The sequence below is a fragment of the Scyliorhinus canicula genome, chromosome 11 (assembly GCF_902713615.1).
Source record: "Scyliorhinus canicula chromosome 11, sScyCan1.1, whole genome shotgun sequence".
Taxonomy (NCBI): Eukaryota; Metazoa; Chordata; class Chondrichthyes; order Carcharhiniformes; family Scyliorhinidae; genus Scyliorhinus; species Scyliorhinus canicula.
Window position 1 is genome coordinate 10,333,789 of NC_052156.1, and position 24,707 is coordinate 10,358,495.

Sequence of the window (24,707 nt, forward strand, 5' to 3'; positions counted from 1 at the left end):
TGGAGCTGTGAAGCATTTATGCTAACCGCCATGCTACCATGCTGCCCCTGTCTCTGAGAATCTCCCATTTATAGGACCCTGGGCTTTAAGTATAAAGGGTAAGAGGGCAAAAGTTAAGAGGCCATGATGAATCTTCATAAAATACTGGTTCTGTCCCAAATGGGTGCCCCTGGCCCAAATGTCAAATTCTGGGCACGACAGTTTAGTAAATTGACAACTATAGAGAGGGTGCAGAGAAGAGTTTAAAAATGGATCAAAAGATAAAGATAAAGAATAAATAAAACTCACCCATGGTGGCATTGATTGCCGTTGATTCGGGAGATTTCGCGCCCTTTTTGTTCACCAGGCGCGCAGGCGCGCTCCGGCCGACCGCGGTGCGCAGGTGCGCTCCGGCCAACCGCGGTGCGCAGGCGCGATCCGGCCGCCCGCGGTGCGCAGGCGCGCTCCGGCCGCCCGCGGTGCGCAGGTGCGCTCCGGCCGCCCGCGGTGCGCAGGCGCGATCCGGCCGCCCGCGGTGCGCAGGCGCGCTCCGGCCGCCCGCGGTGCGCAGGTGCGCTCCGGCCGCCCGCGGTGCGCAGGCGCGCTCTGGCCGACCGCGGTGCGTGCTCCGTTCTCTTCACGCTGCTGCCCCCATCCAATCGATGCCCGGGGCCAGCGCACCGTCGGCCCCCCCCCTCTGCACGCCACTGTCCGAAAGACGTGCTTGTTAAGTAATTCGGACATTCTAAATTCTCCCTCAGTGTACCCGAACAAGGGCCGGAGTGTGGCAACTAGGGGCTTTCCACAGTAACTTTGTTGCAGTGTTAATGTAAGCCTACTTGTGACACTAATAAAGATTATTATTACAAGAGAGATTGGAGGCATCATAGAAGGCTGGTTCAGCAATGGAGCCGGAGGATCGTTAATTAGAGATAGTATAACAGCTGCAGAAAGGCAGTTCGAGGGGGATCTGCCTACTGAGGTATTATGGGTTGAAGTCAGAAATAGGAAAGGAGCAGTCACCTTGTTGGGAGTTTTCTATAGGCCCCCCAATAGCAGCAGAGATGTGGAGGAACAGATTGGGAAACAGATTTTGGAAAGGTGCAGAAGTCACAGGGTAGTAGGCATGGGTGACTTCAACTTCCCAAACATTGAGTGGAAACTCTTTAGATCAAATAGTTTGGATGGGGTAATGTTTGTGCAGTGTGTCCAGGAAGCTTTTCTAACACAGTATGTAGATTGTCCGACCAGAGGGGAGGCCATATTGGATTTAGTACTTGGTAATGAACCAGGGCAGGTGATAGATTTGTTAGTGGGAGAGCATTTTGGAGGTAGTGACCACAATTCTGTGACTTTCACTTTAGTTATGGAGAGGAATAGGTGCGTGCAACAGGGCAAGGTTTATAATTGGGGGAAGGGTAAATACAATGCTGTCAGACAAGAATTGAAGTGCAGAAGTTGGGAACACAGGCTGTCAGGGAAGGACACAAGTGAAATGTGGAACTTGTTCAAGGAACAGGTACTGCGTGTCTTTGATATGTATGTCCCTGTCAGGCAGGGAAGAGATGGTCGAGTGAGGGAACCATGGTTGACAAGAGAGGTTGAATGTCTTGTTAAGAGGAAGAAGGATACTTATGTAAGGCTGAAGAAACAAGGTTCAGACAGGGCGCTGGAGGGATACAAGATAGCCAGGAGGGAACTGAAGAAAGGGATTAGGAGAGCTAAGAGAGGGCATGAAAAATCTTTGGCGGGTAGGATCAAGGAAAACCCCAAGGCCTTTTACACATATGTGAGAAATATGAGAATGACTAGAGCGAGGGTAGGTCCGATGAAGGACAGTAGCGGGAGATTGTGTATTGAGTCTGAAGAGATAGGAGAGGTCTTGAACAAGTATTTTTCTTCAGTATTTACAAACGAGAGGGGCCATATTGTTGGAGAGGACAGCGTGAAGCAGACTGATAAGCTTGAGGAGATACTTGTCAGGAAGGAAGATGTGTTGCGCGTTTTGAAAAACTTGAGGATAGACAAGTCCCCCGGGCCTGACGGGATATATCCAAGGATTCTATGGGAAGCAAGAAATGAAATTGCAGAGCCGTTGGCAATGATCTTTTCGTCCTCGCTGTCAACAGGGGTGGTACCAGAGGATTGGAGAGCGGCGAATGTCATGCCCCTGTTCAAAAAAGGGAATAGGGATAACCCTGGGAATTACAGGCCAGTTAGTCTTACTTCGGTGATAGGCAAAGTAATGGAAAGGGTACTGAGGGATAGGATTTCTGAGTATCTGGAAAGGCATTGCTTGATTAGGGATAGTCAGCACGGATTTGTGAGGGGTAGGTCTTGCCTTACAAGTCTTATTGACTTCTTTGAGGAGGTGACCAAGCATGTGGATGAAGGTAAAGCAGTGGATGTAGTGTACATGGATTTTAGTAAGGCATTTTCTAAGGTTCCCCATGGTAGGCTTATGCAGAAAGTAAGGAGGCATGGGATAGTGGAAAATTTGGCCAGTTGGATAACAAACTGGCTAACCGATAGAAGACAGAGAGTGGTGGTGGATGGCAAATATTCAGACTGGAGCCCAGTTATCAGTGGTGTACCGCAGGGATCAGTTCTGGGTCCTCTGCTGTTTGTGATTTTCATTAACGACTTGGATGAGGGAGTTGAAGGGTGGGTCAGTAAATTTGCAGATGATACGAAGATTGGTGGAGTTGTGGATAGTGAGGAGGGCTGTTGTCGGCTTCAAAGAGACATAGATAGAATGCAGAGCTGGGCTGAGAAGTGGCAGATGGAGTTTAACCCTGACAAGTGTGAGGTTGTCCATTTTGGAAGGACAAATATAAATGCAGAATAAAGGGTTAATGGTAGGGTTCTTGGCAATGTGGAGGAGCAGAGAGATCTTGGGGTCTATGTTCATAGATCTTTGAAAGTTGCCACTCAAGTGGATAGAGCTGTGAAGAAGGCCTATGGTGTGCTAGCGTTCATTAGCAGAGGGATTGAATTTAAGAGCCGTGAGGTGATGATGCAGCTGTACAAAACCTTGGTCAGGCCACATTTGGAGTACTGTGTGCAGTTCTGGTCACCTCATTTTAGGAAGGATGTGGAAGCTTTGGAAAAGGTGCAAAGCAGATTTACCAGGATGTTGCCTGGAATGGAGAGAAGGTCATACGAGGAAAGGTTGAGGGTGCTAGGCCTTTTCTCATTAGAACGGAGAAGGATGAGGGGCGACTTGATAGAGGTTTATAAGATGATTAGGGGAATAGATAGAGTAGACAGTCAGAGACTTTTCCCCCGGGTGGAACACACCATTACAAGGGGACATAAATTTAAGATAAATGGTGGAAGATATAGAGGGGATGTCAGAGGTAGGTTCTTTACCCAGAGAGTAGTGGGGGCATGGAATGCACTGCCTGTGGAAGTAGTTGAGTCGGAAAAGTTAGGGACCTTCAAGCGGCTATTGGATAGGTACATGGATTAGGGTAGAATAATGGAGTGTAGGTTAACTTCTTAAGGGCAGCACGGTAGCATTGTGGATAGCACAATTGCTTCACAGCTCCAGGGTCCCAAGTTCGATTTCGACTTGGGTCGCTGTCTGTGTGGAGTCTGCACATCCTCCCCGTGACTGCGTGGGTTTCCTCCGGGTACTCCGGTTTCCTCCCACAGCCCAAAGATGTGCAGGTTGGGTGGATTGGCCATGAAAAATTGTCCAAAATTCTATGATTAACCTAGGACAAAAGTTCGGCGCAACATCGTGGGCCGAAGGGCCTGTTCTGTGCTGTATTTCTCTATCTATCTAACAGGCTTTTTTTGAGGGAGCAACCTCCAAGAGTGAATGCAATCCAGACGTCATTTCATTAGCTGCCACTGGACCCGAACCTGGTAAGAGACTGGTCCTGTTTGATGGACGACAATCTCAGAGAGCTGGCGAGCACCGTCACTGAAGTTACGAACGAAAACCGCAGCAAAGACGTTGATGTCAAACTGGGGAACGGCTTTGCAAATCTTGGTTACGATGCTTTGCGTCGACGACCGACGGAATCATACTCAGCCGTGTATGAAGTCTCAGACCCGTTAACATCTCAGCAGGGGTTACCCCAGTTACTGCGTGGGTCCTGCACGCGAATAAAAATCCTGCCGATCTAGGGTCCATTGACATCTAATTCTTGAGCCCTGTTTAACCGTTTGCATGGTCCTCTCTGCCAAACTATTTAATGCCGGATGATATGGGGTGGTGCGGACGTGGTGAAGCACGTTGTTCTTCACAAAAACGACAAACTCTTGACTTGTGAAAGAGGCGCTGTTATCAGCCATGAGTACCTCTGGAATCCCATGGGTGGCGAAAGAAATGTGCAATTGCTCGATGGTCTTCTGGGAGGTAATCAACATCGTATTGTGGACTTCCAGCCACTTTTGAGGGGGATGGGACAATTGGGCGCGGCCGTTTTGGCGCGGCCGTTTGGGCGCAGACGACAGAAATTCTTTTAGTTTTTGTGGCTAGTAAATTGTTGCAAATTGTTGCAAGTAAATTTAAAAACCTTAAATTAGTTCATTTAGTTCAGTTCATTTGGTGATTGAGCATAAACCGTAGGAGTAACTCCTCCGTGTTTTTTTACCATAATTACATATATCTGAGAAAAGAGGCTGGGAGCAATACTGAATGTGCCATCTGCAAACCACATATCAGATGTCAATAAGTGCTGTAGCCAGCTCTGTCTTCCGAAGATTAATATCCGGTCGTGACCTGGTCCGCTATCACAAAGTAAAAAATTTTCTTCCACTCCTGGTTGAGGGACATATATCCTGTAGCATTCTGGCACAATCAATTGTTGTAAATCACTTGGATTGGTGGGGGCGTTCAATACATAATTACGCTTTCTGCTTATCATTCTCCTCAAAGCAGATATATTAGGAATGGCTGGTAGACTAGCTTGGGATATGTCTGTCAAACATTCATTAACAACTACAGTCGGTGCCTCAAGGGTTTCCTGTGCTCTCTTTTTTATTTTAGTTTTCACAAGTTCAACCTCTACTTGTGCAGCAGAAGCATCATGCGAATGGCTGTTCAGCTGCCTCACCACGTTTGCAGCTTTAGTATGGAGCCGTGCTTTGCACCGTTGTTTTTGCTCACAACGCCAAAATTTCACTTCGCTGTCACCTTTGCTTGTTTTGTCAAAGACGTAAAGGAATCCGTTATGAACAAATTTTTCTTTACCACGTTTCGTTGATACTGCCTCAGCCATCATATGGGAATGCGAATTGGTTTAGTTAAAAAATATATAAAAAGATGGTGATAGAACGCACCAGCACCCAACTCAACGCACCCGCACCAGCAGCCAACTCACCTGAGGCTAATTCACAAATAAAGAAATGTTATTTTGGCGCCAAAACGGCTGGCGCCAAAACAGCCGCGCCACAACGGCTGCGCCCAAATGGCTGCGCCAAAACGTACCTAACCCCTTTTGAGTGGGCGTCCAACAGGACGAAAAGCATGGAACCGTAGAAAGGACCGGTGTAATCGGCGTGCACACAAGCTGAAGGGCGCCCTGGCCACTCCCAAGGCTGTAGGGATGCCGCCACGGGAAGCTGCTGGTGCTCTTAACAGATGGGAGCACACCTGGGCAGCATCTCGATATCCGTGCCCTAACCCGGCCACCAAACGTAGCTTCTCGCAAGCATTTTCATTTTGGACACTCGGGATGTCCGCTGTGAAGGTCCTTCAACACAACAGCCTGTCCCTTCGCCGGGACAACAACCCTGGCGCCCCACAGGAGGACACCGTTCTCCACGGTCAGTTCCCACAATTTTGAGCAGAAAGTCTTCAACTCCCCTGGTAGCTGCTGATGCCGTCCACTGTATAGCACCAGATGTCACACCTTGGCAAGTACAGGCTCAGTTTGCGTCCAGCCACGAACAAACAAGTGGTGACGGGCAAGGAGTCCATGAAATTCAGGACAGCAATCACTTCTTCCGCCATAGGGAGGTTTGCGGATTGCAGGGGAAGACGGCTCAACACACCAGAATGCACAATCTAGGGCCCTGGGCGGTACTCGAAAGAGTATTTGTAAGCAGCCAATAACTGAGCCCAGCGCTGAATCTTAGCAGACGCTATTGATGGGATTGTGTTGCCTTCACGGAAGAGGCCTAGCAATGGCTTGTGATCGACCATAAATGTATTGGTGAAATCGCTTTACACGGAATAGGGCCGCAAGACCTTCTGTTTCGATCTGGGCATATTTTCTTTCGGGCACAGCCACAGTCCGGGAAGCAAAAGCAATCAGATGGTTACAGCCATTGCTCATTCAATGGGACAGAACTGCCTCAATGCCATACGGCAAAGTATCGCACATAACGTACAACAGTTCTGAGGAATCAAAATGTGTCAACGTTTCTGAAGAAGGCAACCACTGCTTCGCCTTGTTAAATGCCGTATCCTGGGTCTTGCCCCAAGGCTGGCACTTTTTCAAAAGCAAGTGGAGGGGGTGTGAGGATGGTAGCCAAATTCTGAATGAAACGGCCATAATAATTCATTAATCACGAAAAGAGTGAAGTTTGGTGAGTCTCGCGGAGAAGGGGCCATTTTAATTGCCCCTACCTTCTCCGCGACTGGGTGCAGGCCATCTCGGTGCACCCAATATTCCAAATATTCCACTTCTTTTGTGTGAAGCACGCACTTTGCACGGTGCAGGCAGACCCCATATTTGGAAAATTGCTTTGAGTTTCTGCAAATGTTCTTCTTCCGTGGCCCCTGTGACTACCACGCCAGCCAAGTAAATGGCAATCCATGCATGATGTTCTCCATGACACGCTGGAGACTGCGTACACCGAGGAGACTCCAAACGGAAGCCGGGTGTACGCATAAAGTCCCTTGTGCCTATTAATCGTGATGTCCACCCGTGAGGATTCATCAAGTTCCAGCTGTAGATAAAGTTTGCTCATGCCCAGGGCCGGGATCGAACCCAGATCCTCGGCGCCGTCAGGCAGCAGTGCTAACCACTGCACCACCATGCTGCCCTCACTCGTTGTTCTATAAGATCAAAAGTGCCCTGCGCCACTACAGAAACAGCCAATCCCGTATCCAGCTCCATTTGGAACATATGACCATTCTCTTGTATCCTAACGCAAATAGGGGCCACACGGGCACTGCCAAACAGTTCATCTGCATCTCAGCCTCATCCTCTTCTGGGTCACCTAACTTACAAAATTCTAACAGGATTAGATAGGGTAGATTGAGAAAGAATGTTCCTGATGGTGGGAGAGTCCAGAACTAGGGGTCATAGTTTGAGGATAAAGGGGTAAACCTTTTCGGACTGAGGTGAGGAAAAGTTTCTTCACCCAGAGAGTGGTGAATCGGTGGAATTCGCTACCACATAAAGTAGTTGAGGCCAAAACATTGTGTAATTTCAAGAAGGAATTAGATATAGAACATAGAACATTACAGCGCAGTACAGGCCCTTCGGCCCTCGATGTTGCGCCGTCCTGTGAAACTGCTCTAAAGTCCCTCTACACCAGTGCATCTCAAACTATCTGATGTGGCATACCGGCAGTTTTTTGTTTCAATGTGCCAGGGACCGGTGAGCGAAACAAGCCAATCCAGGATTACTGTCTCTTTCTTTTCTGGAAACACTCCAAGTACCGGCAGACTGTGTCTCGTGTACCGGCACCGGTACGCGTACCACACTTTGAGAAGCACTGCTCTACACTATTCCCTTATCATCCATATGCCAATCCAATGACCATTTGAATGCGTTTAGTGTTGGCGAGTCCACTACTGTTGCAGGCAGGGCATTCCACGTCCTTACTACTCTCTGAGTAAAGAACCTACCTCTGACATCTGTCCTATATCTATCTCCCCTCAATTTAAAGCTGTATCCCCTCGTGCTGGACATCACCATCTGAGGAAAAAGGCTCTCACTGTCCACCCTATCTAATCCTCTGATCATCTTGTATGCCTCAATTAAGTCACCTCTTAATCTTCTTCTCTCTAACAAAAACAGCCTCAAGTCCTTCAGCCTTTCCTCATAAGATCTTCCCTCCATACCAGCAACATCATTGTAAATCTCCTCTGTACCCTTTCCAATGCTTCCACATCCTTCCTATAATGTGGCGACCAGAACTGCATGCAATACTCCAAATGCGGCCGCACCAGAGTTTTGTACAACTGCAACATGACCTCATGGCTCCGAAACTCAATCCCTCGACCAATAAATGCTAACACACCGTACGCCTTCTTAACAACCCTCTCAACCTGGGTGGCAACTTTCAGGGATCTATGGACATGGACACCGAGATCTCTCTGCTCGTCCACACTATCAAGAATCTTACCATTAGCCCAGTACTCTGTCTTCCTGTTATTCCTTCCAAAATGAATCACCTCACACTTTTCTGCATTAAACTCCATTTGCCACCTGTCAGCCCAGCTCTGCAGCTTATCTATGTCCCTCTGCAACTTGTAACATCCTTCTGCACTGTCCACAACTCCACCGACTTTAGTGTCATCTGCAAATTTACTCACCCATCCTTCTACGCCCTCCTCCAGGTCATTTATAAAAATGACAAACAGCAGCAGCCCCAAAACAGATCCTTGTGGTACACCACTAGTATCTGGACACCAGTTATTGGTTCTTGGGGATAAAGGGATCAAAGGATATGGGGGGGGGGGGGGGGGTGGAATCAGGGTATTGAACTTAATGATCAACCATGAACATAATGAATGGCCTTGAAGGGCCTCCTCCTGCTTCTATTTTCTATGTTTCTGTACAGATGCAGGGCCCACCCCCGGGGCTGAAACCTATCTCGACCAAGCACCTGGAGTGCTGGCCTTCCTGTTACTGGTCAGTACACCTAGGTTGGTGTCCACATGTCGCAAATGGGCCTGAATCACATTCAGCCGAGTCCGGGGACGTTGCATGTCTCGGTGGTCGGCTCCTCACCTAGAAGCCCGAGTTGCAATGGCGGTCGGTCCGAGGTACCATGTGAGGGGGTTACGCCCCAAAATGTTCACCTTCACCCCTTGTATCTCTTGGACGTCGCATTCCATACTTTCTTGGGATAAGGAGATCCGCTGCACCTGCTGAGAAGTTATGGAGATTTAATCCAAAGGTTTTTTCGGAGTTTCCACATTATTGTTACCACAGACCAACCGATCGTGGAGCATATCAGACAAAACAGTTCCATACTCTTCCGTAGCCAAGACACAAATTCGGTGACTGACTCACCAGTGGACCTCTGCAGCATATTCAACCAATATCTTTAAACGATTATCGACAGGTTTTGGGTTGAAGTATTGCCCCAAAAGTGCCACCAGCTTGTCAAATGTTTGCATGTCTGGCATCATCAGATGTGGATGAGATGCAGCTGACCTGTTTGGCAGTGCCCCGTTTGGCCCTTATTCGCATTCCAATACAAGTGAATGGTCAATGGCTCCTCGTGGTGCTGGATATGGGAGCAGCCGTTTCTGTAGTGGTGCAGAGCACTCTTGATCTTATCAAACAAGGAGTGCATACTTTGTCTTTGACTGACACAGCAGTTCATTTGGCCACTTGTATCATGGAATGACTGAGACTCCGGATCAACCCAAAAATATGTGGACCAGAGCCTGTCAACAGTATGACTGTCTGGCGCTCGTTCTCCATGATATTGTTGACCTGGAAGTATATCGCATCCGTTCAACGTATTGGTTCCAGTCTTCAACACCATTGCCAAATGCATATTGCCCAAACAGAGGCATGGCAAATCAAAGAAATCCAAACCTGATCCAGGCTATCGGGGAGGTGACTCAGCTGAATATGTCGCTGCGTTGACAGCAAACCAGTTTACTCCTCGTCGCCAGTTTAATAAGGACAAGGGGGAAGTCCACATCGAGTAAAAATAAGAACAAAGTTTTATTTACAAACGATATATATACGTTACCCAGTAGACCCCGGCTGGGTTCCTTCTGATCAGTGTCTTACTGGCTGGCCTTATATACTCTGGGTGATTGAGATACCTTACTCCTAGCATGGGAGCTCATACTCTGCAAAGAGCATGGGGAAGACGAGCATTCGCACTCTGTGGGTCCCGTGTGGGACATTACAGGATGGTCATTGATGAAGCAGCCGAAGATGGTCGTGCCCAGGGTTCCTCCCCAGAACATCCCACATCTGACCTTGTGATGGAAGAAAATCAGTGAATGAGTGTATAGAATCTGCAAAATACATCACAAAATCACAGTTCGGCACAGTGGTTGTCATTGCCACCACACCAGGGTTCCAGGTTCGATTCCCGGCTTGGGTCACTGTGCGGAGTCTGCACGTTCTCCCCGTGTCTGCGTGGGTTTCCTCCGGGTGCTCCGGTTTCCTCCCACAGTCCAAAGATGTGCAGGTTAGGTGGATTGGCCATGATAAATTGTCCCTCAGCGTCCAAAAAGGTTAGTTTAGGATACTAGGTTGGGCTGGGGGAGGGGTGCAGTCTGGATGGGCTGAATGGCCTCCTCCCAGCCTGCCTGCACTTGCTGCCCCGGCCTCTCCCTCTGCTGGCCAGGCAGCCTGCAGGGGGGGCTGTTTCCCTGGCAACTGGATAGAGCCGGAAGTCGCTGGTGACCCGGAAGTGGCTGTCCCGGAGGGGGGTCAGTCAGGATGGCGAGCGGCCGGCGGGAAGCTGCGGCCTGCGCGCCGGATTTCAGCCTGGCCGGCTGCTCGGCCGCGCTGGAGGCGGCGCTGGGCGGCCGCGTCTGGTTCAAGGAGAGCAGCGAGCGCAACCTGAGAGGCCGCGACTGGATCGCGCCCCGAGCAGCCCTGGGCAGACTGTACCCGCGGGGACAGGTGGGCGGGGCCGCGGCGGGGGGAAGGGTCAATCGGGCTGGGCCTGCCGGGGTTCCAAAGCCACAAGGCAGCACCTTACACCTAAACTCAGGGGAGGGGAGAGATGAGACTGGGGGAGAGATGAGACTGGGACTGTAACAACACAGAGAGATTGAGCACAGAGAGCTCACAGAGAGTGGAATGGACCAGCTTAGTGGTAAAAACTGGGCAGCATGGACAAGTTGGGCAGGAGGGCCTATTTTGATCATAATAATCTTTATTAGTGTCACAAGTTACTGTGAAAAGTTCCTCGTCGACACGTTCCGGTGCCTGTGCGGGAATTCTGAATATCCATTTCGCCTGACAGCACGTCTTTCGGGACTTGTGGGAGGAAACCGGAGCGCCCGGAGGAAACTTACACAGACACGGGGAGAGCGTGCAGACGCCGCACAGATAGTGACCCAAGTCAGGGAATCGAACATGAGACCCTGGCGCTGTGAAGCAACTGTGCTCCCGTGCCGTAAAATGCTGTAAACCTCTATGACCGAATACCTGCAAAGCATCTGAGCCAATGACAGAACAGACTTGAAGGGCTGAATGGTCTCTTCCTGTTCTTGAGGCTGTTTTCCTGGGGGGGGGGGGGGGAGAAACTGGACAAGGTCCAGAGAGTGAGAGGTGGTCGGTCAGAATCCTCTTAGCCATGATGTTTTTAAACCGAATCTAGGGACCCAGCCACCCCATCTCAGGATGCCAGGCTCATGTTAATCCCACTTCCCAGAGGACATACGCACAGCTTGGCTTAGAGCCATTGCTGAGCAGCAGCAGTCCCCCCCCCCCCCCCCCCCCCCCCCCCCCCCCCCCCCCCACCTTTAATTAAGAGTCCTGACACCAAGGACATTTTCTCTTCAAGCAAATTTCACAGGAAAGCTGCAGAGATTATTGTTAGATCGGTTTGGGGTGTGGAAGGGGCAGCATTTGAGCATTAGCGTTGCCGCCACAGGGCCTGAGCCCTGTGTAAATTAATGTTCCTCAGTGTGAGTCCACCACTCTTACTGGACGGCACGGTAACACAGTGGTTAGCACTGCTGCCTCACAGGACCCGGGTTCGATTCTGGCTTTGAGTCACTGTGTGGATTTTGCACTTTCTCCCCGTGTCTGCGTGGGTTTCCTCCAGGTGCTTCGGTTTCCCACCACCCTCTGGCTGAAGAAACCCCTCCTCATCTCAGTTTTAAGGATCATCCATCCCTTCAGTCTGAGGCTGTGCCCCAGGGTTTTAGTTTTCCCGACCAGTGGAAACATCCTTTCCGTGTCCACTCTCAGTATTCTGTAAGTTTCAATGAGATTCCCCCTAATCCTTCTAAACTCCTCAACCGCTCCTCATATGACAAACTCTCAGCACTGGCCAGCACATCCTTCCTTAGGGGCCCAAAATCGCTCCCAATATTTCAAATGAGGTCTGACCAGAGCCGTGTACAGCCTCAACAGTACATCCCTGCTCTTCTATTCTATCCCTCTCGACATGAATTGCATTTGCCTTCCTAACTGCCAACTGAACCTGCAAGTTAACTTTAAGAGAATCCTGAACTAGGAGGACTCCTAAGTCCCTTTGTGTGTCTGATTTCCGAAGCCATTTAGAAAATAGTCTGTACCTCTATACTTCGGACCAAAGTGCATAACCTCACACTTTTCCACATTGAATTCCATCTGCCACTTCCTTGCCCATTCTCTTAGCCTGTCCAGTTCCTTCTGCAGTCCCCCCTGCTTCCTCAATACGACCTGTCCCTCTACGTATCATTGTATCATCTACAAACTTAGCAACAATGCCCTCCATTCCTTTTTCAAGATCATTAATGTATATCGTGAATAGTTGTACATAGTGATTACATATCTCTCCTAGTAACAATTGCGTATGTTATTGTCAGAGCATTTTCAATTCAGTCCCTCTCAGCATTTAATGAGTGGATTTGACAACAGCAAAGATTCTGGCAGCTGCAGCAGAGCCAAAACAAGTCTGTTCAACTCTTTGGTGGAAAGTAGTAAAACAAGTTATTTTGGGTGAGACAGTCTGACACAGGGGTGGGATTTAAGTCATAACCTTTGCAAATATTGATGTAAGTATTCTTGTTGAAGCATCTCCCATTGGCTTAGTAGGAAAATGTACTTATGGCACGAATTGTTTATCTCGAAGTGTCCAATGGATGATCCATTTCAGACTCTTCCTGAGGTCCCCAAAATCTCAGATATCAATCTCCAACCTGTTTGATCCTCCATGTGATATCAAGAAATGGTGGACGGCACTCTTTACTACCAAGGCAATGGGCCCCAGCAACATCCCAGGTGTAGTACTTGTGCTCCAGAAAGAACCGCGCTCCTAGCAAAGTTCCAGCAACCATCTTTCTGCTAAGTCGGACTTCCAAGCGGTGATTCCTATTGACTTCAATTTTGCTAGGACTTCTCGATAATCACACTCTGTCAGCCGCTGCCTTGATGTCAAGGGCAATCACCATCACCTCTTCTCTGGCCGTTGGAGCTACAACACGACAAACTTCCCGAAAATGTGAATAATTCCTTTGCAATGGCCTGCCCCAAAAAGCAGAACAAATCCAAATGACCAATTCACCCCTCTATAGTCTATTCTCAATCATTAACAAAGTGATGGACAGTGTCACTGACATTGTTATCAAGCAGCACTTCCTCAGCAATAACCTGCTTCTTGATGCTCAGCTTAGTTTCGGCACCTCATTACAGCCATTATCCAAACATGGATAAAAGAGCTGAATTCCACTGGAGATGAAAATGATTGACTTTGACATCAAGGCAGCAGGTGACTGAGTGAGACATCAAGACTGAAGTCAATGGGAATCGTTGGTTGGCGTCATACTTAGCATAAATGTAATTGCCATGAAACCGTAACAATGAAATGAATAAAATGTTAACAGTAATTTCAGCTAGAGAACATGGTTGCATGAGTTCCTCAGGGTAGTGTCCTAGGCCCCAACTATCTTCAGCTGCTTCACCAATGTGGTCAGAGGTGGTGACACTCACTGATGATTGTACTGTGTTCTGTACCGTTCGAATCTTCTTAGATAATGAAGATGGTTGGGCTTAGGACACTACCCTGAGTAACTCCTGCAGCGATGTCCTGGGGTTGAGATGATTGAGCTCCAAACTATCGCAAAGATCTTTGTCACATCCCCTGAGCAATTAAACGGACAAAGACAAGGTCTCAATTCCATCCTCCAGTCAGTATAATTGATTATAACAAAGAAATAGGAGACGAACAGACCGTACACCCTACCCAGTCTGCTATGTCAGTCAATATAATCGCAGCAGATCACTGGCTTCAATCACATTCACGCACCCACTCCGCATATCCCTCAATTCCCTGAGACACCAAAAATCTGACAATCCCAGCCTTCAGTATAATCAACAATGGAGCATTCACAACCCTCGAGGAAAGAGAATTGCAAAGATTCACAATCCCTTTGAAAAAAATTCTCCTCATCGCAGTCCAAAATGATTATCTTGAGATGCTGTCCCTTGTTCTAGATGCCCCAGCTAGGGGAACAAGACTTTTCAGAATCTAGTGCGTTTCAAAGCGATCACCTCTCATTCTATGAAATCCAGTGAATATAGACCCAATTTATTCAGTCTCCCGTCCAAGGACAGTGCTGTCACTCTCAGGAACCAGTCCAGTGAACCTTTGCTGTACCACCTCCAGTCCAAGTATATTCTTCCTTAAATATGGAGGCCAAAACTGCGCACACAACTCCAGTTGTGGTCTCAGCAAAACCATTGCAACCAAGGCCAACATGCCATTTGCTTTATTACTTTCTTGCTGACTTTGTGTTCCTATTACGAGTGCACCTAAGTACCTCTCAGCATAAGATTTACAAGTTTCACACCTTTAAAAAAAATATTCTGCTTCTCTGTTCTTATGACCAGTTAAATTACGTTTGCCCTCCACCCATAGGCTAAGAAAGGATACAAACAGCAAGGTTCCCACTGCTGCTTGGCGTCTTCTGCCTCTTGCAGATAACCAGGCATATATGTATAGACATTGGGTGAGAATGTTAGTCAACACGCTGCAGAAAGCACGTCGTGTTGGATCACACGTGGAGGAAGGGCACTTAGGGGAGTTAATGAGAGGATTTGGTTTGGTGTGTGGCCTGTGCCACAGCCCAAGGCAGTGCCTTCCAGCCAAGAAGAAGCAGTGAGAGAAACGGTGGGAGCAGAGACACAGCCAATGGAATTGGAAGTACATTCATAAAGACTTGGCCATTCAGCGAATGCCAAGTCCCTGAGCCAGGCACCTTCTTCCCGTCCTGCTGTGTTGAGTGTAGATAGGCCTCCGCCACGTTCTGTAGATTGAGCAGTCCTCTATGATGTGGTGCATAGTTTTGCTCACCCCCACCGGCACATGGGAGGGCTGGCACTAATGCTCCATCTTTGGAGGTTAGTCAAGCAGGTGCCATGGCTCTGGCGGGAAGCACAGAAAACACCGGCACCTGGAGCCTATGACAGCTCAACCCAGCCCAGCCCCCTGGAATAGAGCCTGAAGGAAATGACATGGTTTTATTTTGATTATTATTAATTAGCAGACACACATAAATCATTCAAAAGGCTACAAGAGGATGTATTGCAGAACAAGTTTGCTAAGCGCTTTATTAAATTTAATTACTACTTTGGCAAAGTTTATGATAAAGACCGTCTGGAAGAGGGTGGAATGGTGACAGGTGACAATGAGATCACACCACAAATTCAGCTCCGGTTTTAGCAGATAGATGTGAGCATTTAATAACAACATAAAACACTAAAAAGTTGACACTTCACATTGCAGGAGTTTCTGTGGCACTTGTGACCAAGGGAGCAGAGTTAGGCCCAGTCGTAGCATTACACTTGGATTGTAGGTTCAAAGTTTTGGCTTGCTTCTCCCTTTGAAAAAAAAAAGTTTGAAGCATTTCTGTCCAAAACTTTCTCTGGTCATTTCTAGTGAAGTGTCATTTCACCAGCTCCTCAGCCGGTGAGGTACTTCAAAGTTGAGCAATAAATCAGCCGTGGCTCAGTTGGCAGGACGCTTGCCTCTTGAGTCACCAGGTTCAAGTCCCACTCCTGGCCTCGAGGGCAAAAATCAAGGCTGACACTTCAGTGCAGTACGGAGGGAGTGCTGCACTGTCTGAGATGCCATCTTCCAAATGAGACGTTAAACCATGGGCCCCGTCTACTTGCTCGGGTGGATGTAAAAAATCCCATGGCACTATTTCGAAGAAGAGCAGGCGAGAGATCCTGATGTCCTGGCCAATATCAGTCAACATTGCAAAAAAACAAATCTGGTCATTACCACAGTGTTGTGGATAGGAGCTTGCTGTGAGCAAATTGACTGCTGTGTTTCCTAAACTGTGTTGAGCTGTCCAACTACCCTGAAAAGCGCTCTATAAATGCAAGTCTTTTTATTCAGGAACAAGAACCCTAGCTGACACACTCTTACTGTCCCCCAATCCCCTTTTCCCAGCAGACGGAGATTGGTTGTAATATTTGAACTTGCCTTCCAAAGACATACCAATGTCGGATCAAATCCGTCTGATCTGCACAGTGAAGTGCACTTACCAAATTCAACCACAAGGTGGAGGCCCAAAGCAAATATGGTCCACACAGCAGCTTGTTTCAGCAATACAGGACTGAGATTCTAATATTTACCATGATTCTCCTTCGCCACAAGATTGCTAAAAGGTAAAAGTGGATCTCAGTCACATTTCACACCAAATCCCGTTCAACCATCGCCACCGTGCTTGCTGACCTGCACTGGCTCCCGATTTAGTAGTAATGCCAAGATTGGCCCCCTAAACCTCCATTTCTCTTTTGAAATGCTCCTTCAAACCTCCCTCTTTGTCTTGATGTGACTCGGCACCAGCTTTTGCCTGATATCGCTCTTGTGGTTCTCAGAGAAAATAAGCCAAATTTGGATATAATCCTTCTACAAAGTTGTCCTCTCAAAGTTTCAGCTCATATTTCCGAGTGTAGGAACCAACCGAGCCGCTCTCATTTTCTGTTTTTCGTTTTTTATTATTATTATTCCTTGAGATGCAAAGTAATCGTAAGTAACCCATGTCTTCAAATGGTTTCAGGTTCCTGAAGATCTTGTAGAAAGATTGTTGTTGGAGTACCGTCAGCGCCACTACATTCAAAGCTGCAAGCAGACGGACAAGGGGCTGGTGATTCGCCTGGACCATCCTGCCCTTTTCATGCATGTCCTGAGCAATCTTCCTCTCTACACAAGACCTTTGAAGGCCCCATCGGCAAAGAAGAAATGTGTGATTCTGAATTGCGCAGCTTTGCAGGGGAATAAAGGACCTGAATCGCTCACAGTTAGTCATTTACGAACTATCCTTCTGGTCGACCATCTTGCAGTATTGTTACGGCAGCAGGGGTGAGTTTTACTTTAATAACCTTCTCAATCTGCTCATCTACAATGTTCACCTGAAGACTTTTGGTCTGTGGAACTTTGGCACTGATTGTACCCTGCAAGGCAGAAGCTCCAAGCTGAAGCTAATACTTAAAAACACTTTTTTTAAGATGAATGAAGACAGTCTAACTTCCTGCTTGTGTTAATTAATGAAATGAAAATTGCTTATTGTCACAAGTAGGCTTCAAATGAAGTTACTGTGAAAAGCCCCTAGTCGCCACATTCCGGCGCCTGTTCGGGAAGGCTGTTACGGGAATTTGGGTATAATCTTTTAATGCAATCTAATTAATGCAATCTTTGTGATTATTAATCCATTTGAACAGCTTAATTCATTTAAAATGGTTACTAGCTGCATTGAAACACCACCAGGAACTGTTCGTAAACGGTTGAGACATTGTCACTTCCAGGGCACTTTTTATTAGTTTACAGAATGCACAAGGCTCGAGGACCTCCAATACCCAGGGCACGACATTTCAGACTGGTGCATTCAGGAAAAGAGGGGGAGGAAATGTGATACTTCGAGGCCTCGTCACAGCTACAATTATTCTTTACCTCTGGTTCTATTCCCTCCCGTTTGCTCACAGTCACACAGTGTGCAAGTCTGAGTCTCTTTTTCAGTCCATAGAGGAGCTTAAAACAGATGCTTCCATGGACTCCAGTGTTCCCTATTGAAATTGTTTACTTGAAAGACCATTAAAAATTCTGTTTGTACATTGCTGTTGTCAGACCTGCGGTCCCATGACTCTTACTGAATTGGAGGAGGTTATAATAATTGGGGTGTTATATAATGTCATGTAAGGTGCGTTTGTAACATAACCAATAGGTTAAGTATCTACCTGCGAAACCCTCCCAACACATGTCAATGGCAGATGTAAGAGCGGGAGAGACTCCTGGTCAGCTATCCTTGGTGTGAGGGGCACCCCTCCAGCTTTAAGCCCCTGGCTTCAGATTAGGACCTGTTCATCTAGAAAGGAGTAATTTGATTAGGGATAGTCAACACGGTTTTGTGAAGGGTAGGTCGTGCCTCACAAACCTTAGAGTTCTTTGAGAAGGTGACCAAACAGGTGGACGAGGGTAAAGCAGTTGATGTGGTGTATATGGATTTCACTAAAGCGCTTGATAAGGTTCCCCACGGTAGGCTTTGCAGAAAATACGAGGTATGGGATTGAGGGTGATTTAGCGGTTTGCATCAGAAATTGGCTAGCTGTAAGAAGACAGAGGGTGGTGGTTGATGGTAAATGTTCAGCCTGGAGTTCAGTTGCTAGTGGTGTACCACAAGGATCTGTTTTGGGGCCACTGCTGTTTGTTATTTTTATAAATGACCTGGAGGAGGGCGTAGAAGGATGGGTGAGTAAATTTGCGGATGACATTAAAGTCGGTGGAGTTGTGGACAGTGCGGAAGGATGTTGCAGTTTACAGAGGGACATAGATAAGCTGCAGTGCTGGGCTGACAGGTTGCAAATGGAGTTTATCATAGATTATCATAGAATTACAGTGCAGAAGGAGGCCATTCGGCCCATCGAGTCTGCACCGGGTCTTGGAAAGACCACCCTGCCCGAGGTCAACACCTCCACCCTATCCCCATAACCCAGTAACCCCACCCAACACTAAGGGCAATTTATCATGGCCAATCCACCTAACCTGCACAACTTTAGACTGTGGGAGGAAACCGGAGCACCCGGAAGAAACACACGCACACACGGGGAGGATGTGTAGACTCTGCACAGACAGTGACCCAAGCCGGAATCGAACCTGGGACCCTGGAGCTGTGAAGCAATTGTGATATCCACAGTTTAATGCAGAAAAGTGTGAGATGATTCATTTTGGAAGGAGTAACAGGAGTACAGAGTTCTGGGCTAATGGTAAGATTCTTGGTAGTGTAGATGAGAAGAGAGATCTCAGTGTCCATGTACATAGATCCCTGAAAGTTGCCACCCAGATTGGTAGGGTTGTTAAGAAGGCATACGGTGAGTTAGCTTTTATTGGTAGAGGGATTGAGTTTCGGAGCCATGAGGTCATGTTGCAGCTGTACAAAACTCTGGTGTGGCCGCATTTGAAGTATTGCGTGCAGTTCTGGTCGCCGCATTATAGGAAGGATGTGGAAGCATTGGAAAGGGTGCAGAGGAGATTTATCAGGATGTTGCCTGGTATGGAGGGACGATCTTATTAGGAAAGGCTGAGGGACTTGAGGCTGTTTTCGTTAAGAGAGAAGAAGGTTAAGAGGTGACTTAATAGAGGCTTACAAGATGATCAGAGGATTAGATAGGATGGACAGTGAGAGCCTTTTTCCTCGGATGGCGATGGCTAGCACGAGGGGGCATAGCTTTAAATTGAGGGGAGATAGATATAGGACAGATGTCAGAGGTAGGTTCTTTACTCAGATAGTAGTAAGGGCGTGGAATGCCCTGCCTGCAACAGTAGTGGACTCGCCAACATTAAGGGCATTTAAATGGTCATTGGCTAAATATATGGATGATAAGGGAATAGTGTAGATGGGCTATAGAGGGGTTTCACAGTTCGGCGTAACATCGAGGGCCGAAGGGCCTGTACTGCGCTGTAATGTTGTATTCTATTCTAACTGCATATCCTATCCACCAACCATACTGTTCATTTTGATGTCCTATGATCGCCTGCCCCACAAGGCCCTTGTTTTAATCACTTCCAACCTCCCAAACTCTATTTGACCCAAACTTCTGTGTCTGACTCAATCTCGCACTGAATTCAAGTACTCGTTTACAAACTGCCTTGGCCTAATCTGCCTTTGCAAACGCCCAATAACAGCTCATAACTCTGCTTCTCTGAACCTGGTCTCTTGTACATCCCCATCCCTCTGCACAGAACCCCAGGAAGAGCATTCAACTGTCAACGCAACTAACTAAAACTCCTTCCCTGAACCCCCTCCCCCCATCCTAAAGCTCCAGACCTTTGATAGCATCAAAAGAAGTTACAATTGAAGTTTTCTGTCACTGCTTTGTTTCTCTAAAGCACCTGACGACAGGTTCCATTGAAATGTACATTCTTATGTAAAAACTATTTCCCTACTTGGATTCAGTGACCTTGGGTTGGAGTAGTTCTGAGAGGCAGTGTTTCAGAAAGTCAGTGGTCAGTAATATTCTGTGTTGGTCCAGCCTTCATTTCCTTGTCAATTGAACATCTCTCACTTTCAACCCACCATTCTTCCTTCAGCTGCGTAGTGCACACAACGCCAAACCTTACCCAAAAAACCTCCGCCTGCAACCTCCTGAAGTTATTGAGAGTCGCTTGGCCATCCACCCGGCAAACCACATCCAACGAGGGAGGAGTTTCCAACCTCAGGAAGATTTTGTCGGAGTCTGTTTATGCACAGCTCGGGAAGTTCGATGCCCATTCAGACCAGGCACATAACAAACTTCCGAAAGATAATGTGTTCAAGGTGCATTTAAGACAGTTTGTGAAGGAGAAGGAATTAGAAGGTTACGATGCCAACCTGGACATGGCTTTGGGTAGGTCCTGACTATCTTTTTTTGAAGAGAACGCGGATGTTTGAAAATTCCCCTTCCTCATTTTTCAGTAAAATGGGAACATAATGAGCGAATCAGAACAAAATTATGTGGAAGATGGGCATTCCCATATTTTCCTCTTGTATGTAACACACAATTTTCTAAACGTACTAGTTAAGTCAGCACTATACAAAATAAGGTGTGTGCGCTGCAACTTGCATATTTATCCATGTAGTCATCTGGTTGATCATTTATAACATGGGGTGATGGAAATTGCATTGAAATGCAGACATGGAGAGAGACTTATCTACACATTGGAGTGGAGATTTCACTGAACGAAACCCAGGGAATCTTGGTCAGAAACTATCGCTCAAAACCGTTGAGCGGTAAATTGTTCAAACCGGCTGTGCGTGGGATCTGGTGAGACAACCCTGTCATTGCCTTCCCGTTCAATTCCAGCAATTCCTGCAAGGGGATGCCAAAAGTTAACATCGAAATCCTAGCTGGTCAAGCTGAAGAGGTTTACCAGTGCTCAGTACCAGCAAGCTTCACACTTCTAACCAGTTCAAACTCTAGCAGAATTCCTGTGTGCACTTGATCTCCAAGGCTGACATCTGCCTGCTAAGTTTGCCCACTGAGGTGTGTGTCTCTGCGATGGTGGATGGTGCACGTGATAGCCATAAGCAGGAGTGCTGGGCGATTGGAGGACCATGCTGGTAGGTTTGGTGCTGGGAACCTGCGAGGTGGCAGTTTCTGGGTTTAAAGTGATACTCCAGGGATGATGCAAGGCTGGAGTGCCAAGAGGAGACAGGGAAAACCTACCCTTGCTGATCATAGTTGGTCATTCACCTTCTGACACTGCATTCCCATCCTCTTGGTCAGGCTGCTGGCACTGACCAATGCTGCTACTGTGTCCCAGGCTGAATTCATTACCTTGCTGGAGGGCCTCCTGCCAACCCAAAGGTATATTATTGCCCGCCTCTCCTCCAAGGCATCCAGCCTACGGGTTAGGGCCCCCTCCGTAAATTGAGGAGCTGGTTTCCTGGCTGCCATCTGCCTGGCTTCAATCAGATCAAGTGCTGTGGAATCGCTTGATTGAAGTGCTTGGATGACCCCCTCGGGGGCAGGCGAATCAGACACTTTGCGCCTCAGGGGGGTGTTTTTCACGGGGGGGAGAAAGTAAATCAAAGTGCCTGAAGATTACAGTCCGGATCGCGCTGCCGATGGGAACTGCACCGATTTACTCGCTGAAAATAACACTGCCGTTTTTTTGGGAAAGTTAGGAGAGAGAGAGGAGAAATGGCTGCAATTTTCTCAATCCTGTCAAAGAAGAAACAGTACTGTAGTTATTGATTTCAGCGCAGTGAGGACCTGTTGATGGGATTGTGTAATTAGAACCTTAGAATGGAACCATTAAATTCATATAGTGCAGAAGGAGGCCATTTGGCCCGTCGAGTCGGCACTGACCTCTGAAAGAACACCCTCCCCAGCTCTAACCCCATAACTCCACCTAACCTGCGCATCTTTGGACAGTCAGAGGAAACCCACGCAGACACGGGGAGAAAGTGCAGACTCCACACAGACAATCGCCAAGAATTGAGCCCAGGTCCCTGGCACTGTGAGGCAGCAGTGCTCACCACCTTGGAGCTCAACAGGGACAAAGTGGAGGGACACTTCAGAGGAGCAGCAATGATAGTTTTTGTAAAATAAAAAGAATGACTGCAACAAGAGGCTGGAGACGAGAGAAAATCAAACACTTCTTTACATTTTCTCAAGTACTGATCAAATCGCACTGCAGATTTAATGGGCTGGACAGTACATTGAGTTTAAACTCAATTATTACGTCCTACGTAGCTACAACATGAACCAGCACAATGACACGAAGGCCTCTAATTTATAGATACAGATTGGGTATCGAGCTGGTACGATTGTGAGACTATACTGAATGGGTCATTTAAAAGTGTAAAGCTAGGGCGCATCAATCGTTTTGTAAGCGATCTAAGAAAGGTATTTACTTTTCGGCACTAACAGATGTTTTTTAAAAATATTTTTTATTCTCCTTTTTCACATTTTCTCCCAAGTTTACACCCACCAGCAATAAACAATAATCAGTAACAAATATGTCAATCCCCATATCAATAACAACGATCCCATCCTCCCACCAAACCCCAAACATGAAAATGAAAAAATGAAAATCGCTTATTGTCACGAGTAGGCTTCAATGAAGTTACTGTGAAAAGCCCCTAGTCGCCACATTCCGGCGCCTGTCCGGGGAGGCTGGTACGGGAATCGAACCGTGCTGCTGGCCTGCTTGGCCTGCTTTAAAAGCCAGCGATTTAGCCGAGTGAGCTAAACATTAGCCCGCATGTTCTCACAAACAAATGACAAAAAAGAATTAGGGATCACCCATAGTCGCCATTAACACACACAGCGCCCCTCCCCCCAACCCTCCCACGGCACTAACGGATGTTAACTAATTTATTTGATTCTACTTTGTACAGTGCAGGAGGAAGCCCTGAGGCAGATAGCAGAGCTTCAACACGTTGTATTACAGGTCAGTGAAAGCATAGCTTCCTCAAATGGAGCACATGCTCTAAAGTCTGAAATGCGTTGATCCCGTTCTAATCTACAAGTCGGTTTGCTGAGGGACACTCCCTTGTAAAACTCCCTCCACTGGTTCAATGTTAGCCTCAGAATTGTGTCATTGTGATATTTCCTGTATCTGAACCAGCTGTCCCTGTGGGTTACTGAGAGTCACTAACATTCGGTGTTAAATTATGGATAGTTTTGTCCTGTGAACTACCAAATGATGGATGGACATGTTCATCCCGCAAGAGATAGTTGCACTCCGTAAACTGTGCAAAGTGGCAGCACCTTTTTGGTTAGATGTGGTGCCTGGCACTCTGGGAGAGGACTAGATTTGTCAAAGTGAAAGATTTTAAAAATAGTTGATGGGGCATCAGATTTATGATAATTGGCAAAAGGTGGTAATGAGGATTTTACTTGTGCAAAATCAGATTTCTGAAGATCTGGAATGCGCTGCCTGAAAGCGTGGAGGAATCAGATTCAGTAATAACTTTCAAAAGAGAATTGTAACAGTGATCTTTTATCGGGCAGCACAGTAGCAGAGTGGTTAGCACTATGGCTTCACAGCACCAGGGTCCCAGGTTCGATTCCCGGCTTGGGTCACTGCCTGTGTGGAGTCTGCACGTTCTCCCCGTGTCTACGTGGGTTCCCTCCGGGTGCTCCGGTTTCCTCCCGTTCGTCCCCAAAAGACGTGCTGTTAGAAGATTTGGACATTCTCAATTCTCCCTCCGTGTACCCGAACAGATACCGGAATGTGCCGACTCGGGGCTTTTCACAGTAACTTCATTGCAATGTAAGCCTACTTGTGACAATAAAGATTATTATTATATCATTGTCACAAGTAGGCTTACATTAACACTGCAATGAAGTTACTGTGAAAAGCCCCGAGTCGTCACATTCCGGCACCTGTTCGGGCACACTGAGGGAGAATTCAGAATGTACAAATTACCTAACAGCACGTCTTTCGGGACTTGTGGGGGGAAACCAGAACACCCGGAGGAAATCCATGAAATTGGATCAATGCTAAGGGGAAAGCAGGGCTAGAGGGAATAATTGTACAGCCCTTTCAGAGAGCTGGCATAGCTCTTTGAAAGCCTCTAATTAGGATAAATTGAGAGGTAAAGATGTTTTAACAAAATCACCAGAATGTGTTTTGTGCTTTAGGAGGACACTGAGGAGTGTCTGGTGATCCATGTGGTGGGCTGTGAGGAGCAGTTTCAACAGCAGAAGATTGACCTACTCTGGCAAATCCTGGATAACGGGGTTGATCGAGTGACTCAGGTTGGTTCGATGGGTAAAGATAGGCCGTATTATTGAATGGCAGATTAGGCTCGAGAGGCTGATGGGCTGAGGTAGAACCACAGAAGGTTTCCATTAGAACATGAGTCCGTTCAGGAGCTCATCCACTAATATTAGACCTTTCCTCAC

The 24,707-nt window shown here is 47.4% G+C and overlaps 1 protein-coding gene across 4 annotated transcripts in view; it reads left to right on the forward strand.

Annotated features, from left to right (window-relative positions):
* The first annotated feature begins 10,557 nt into the window (after positions 1–10,557).
* Positions 10,558–24,707, forward strand: part of dalrd3 (DALR anticodon binding domain containing 3) — a 93,233-nt gene continuing 79,083 nt past the window's right edge. For 2 of the 4 annotated variants that reach the window (XM_038812248.1, XM_038812247.1), the window contains exons 1-5: positions 10,558–10,772; positions 16,877–17,178; positions 20,401–20,696; positions 23,195–23,247; positions 24,444–24,560. In XM_038812248.1, the coding sequence (XP_038668176.1) occupies positions 10,587–10,772; positions 16,877–17,178; positions 20,401–20,696; positions 23,195–23,247; positions 24,444–24,560 (954 nt within the window). In that variant the 5' untranslated portion in view covers positions 10,558–10,586. Of the gene's footprint in view, positions 10,773–12,939; positions 13,089–13,487; positions 13,616–16,876; positions 17,179–20,400; positions 20,697–23,194; positions 23,248–24,443; positions 24,561–24,707 lie in introns of those variants that run through there. The other 2 variants (XM_038812250.1, XM_038812249.1) reach the window with 2 other exon arrangements.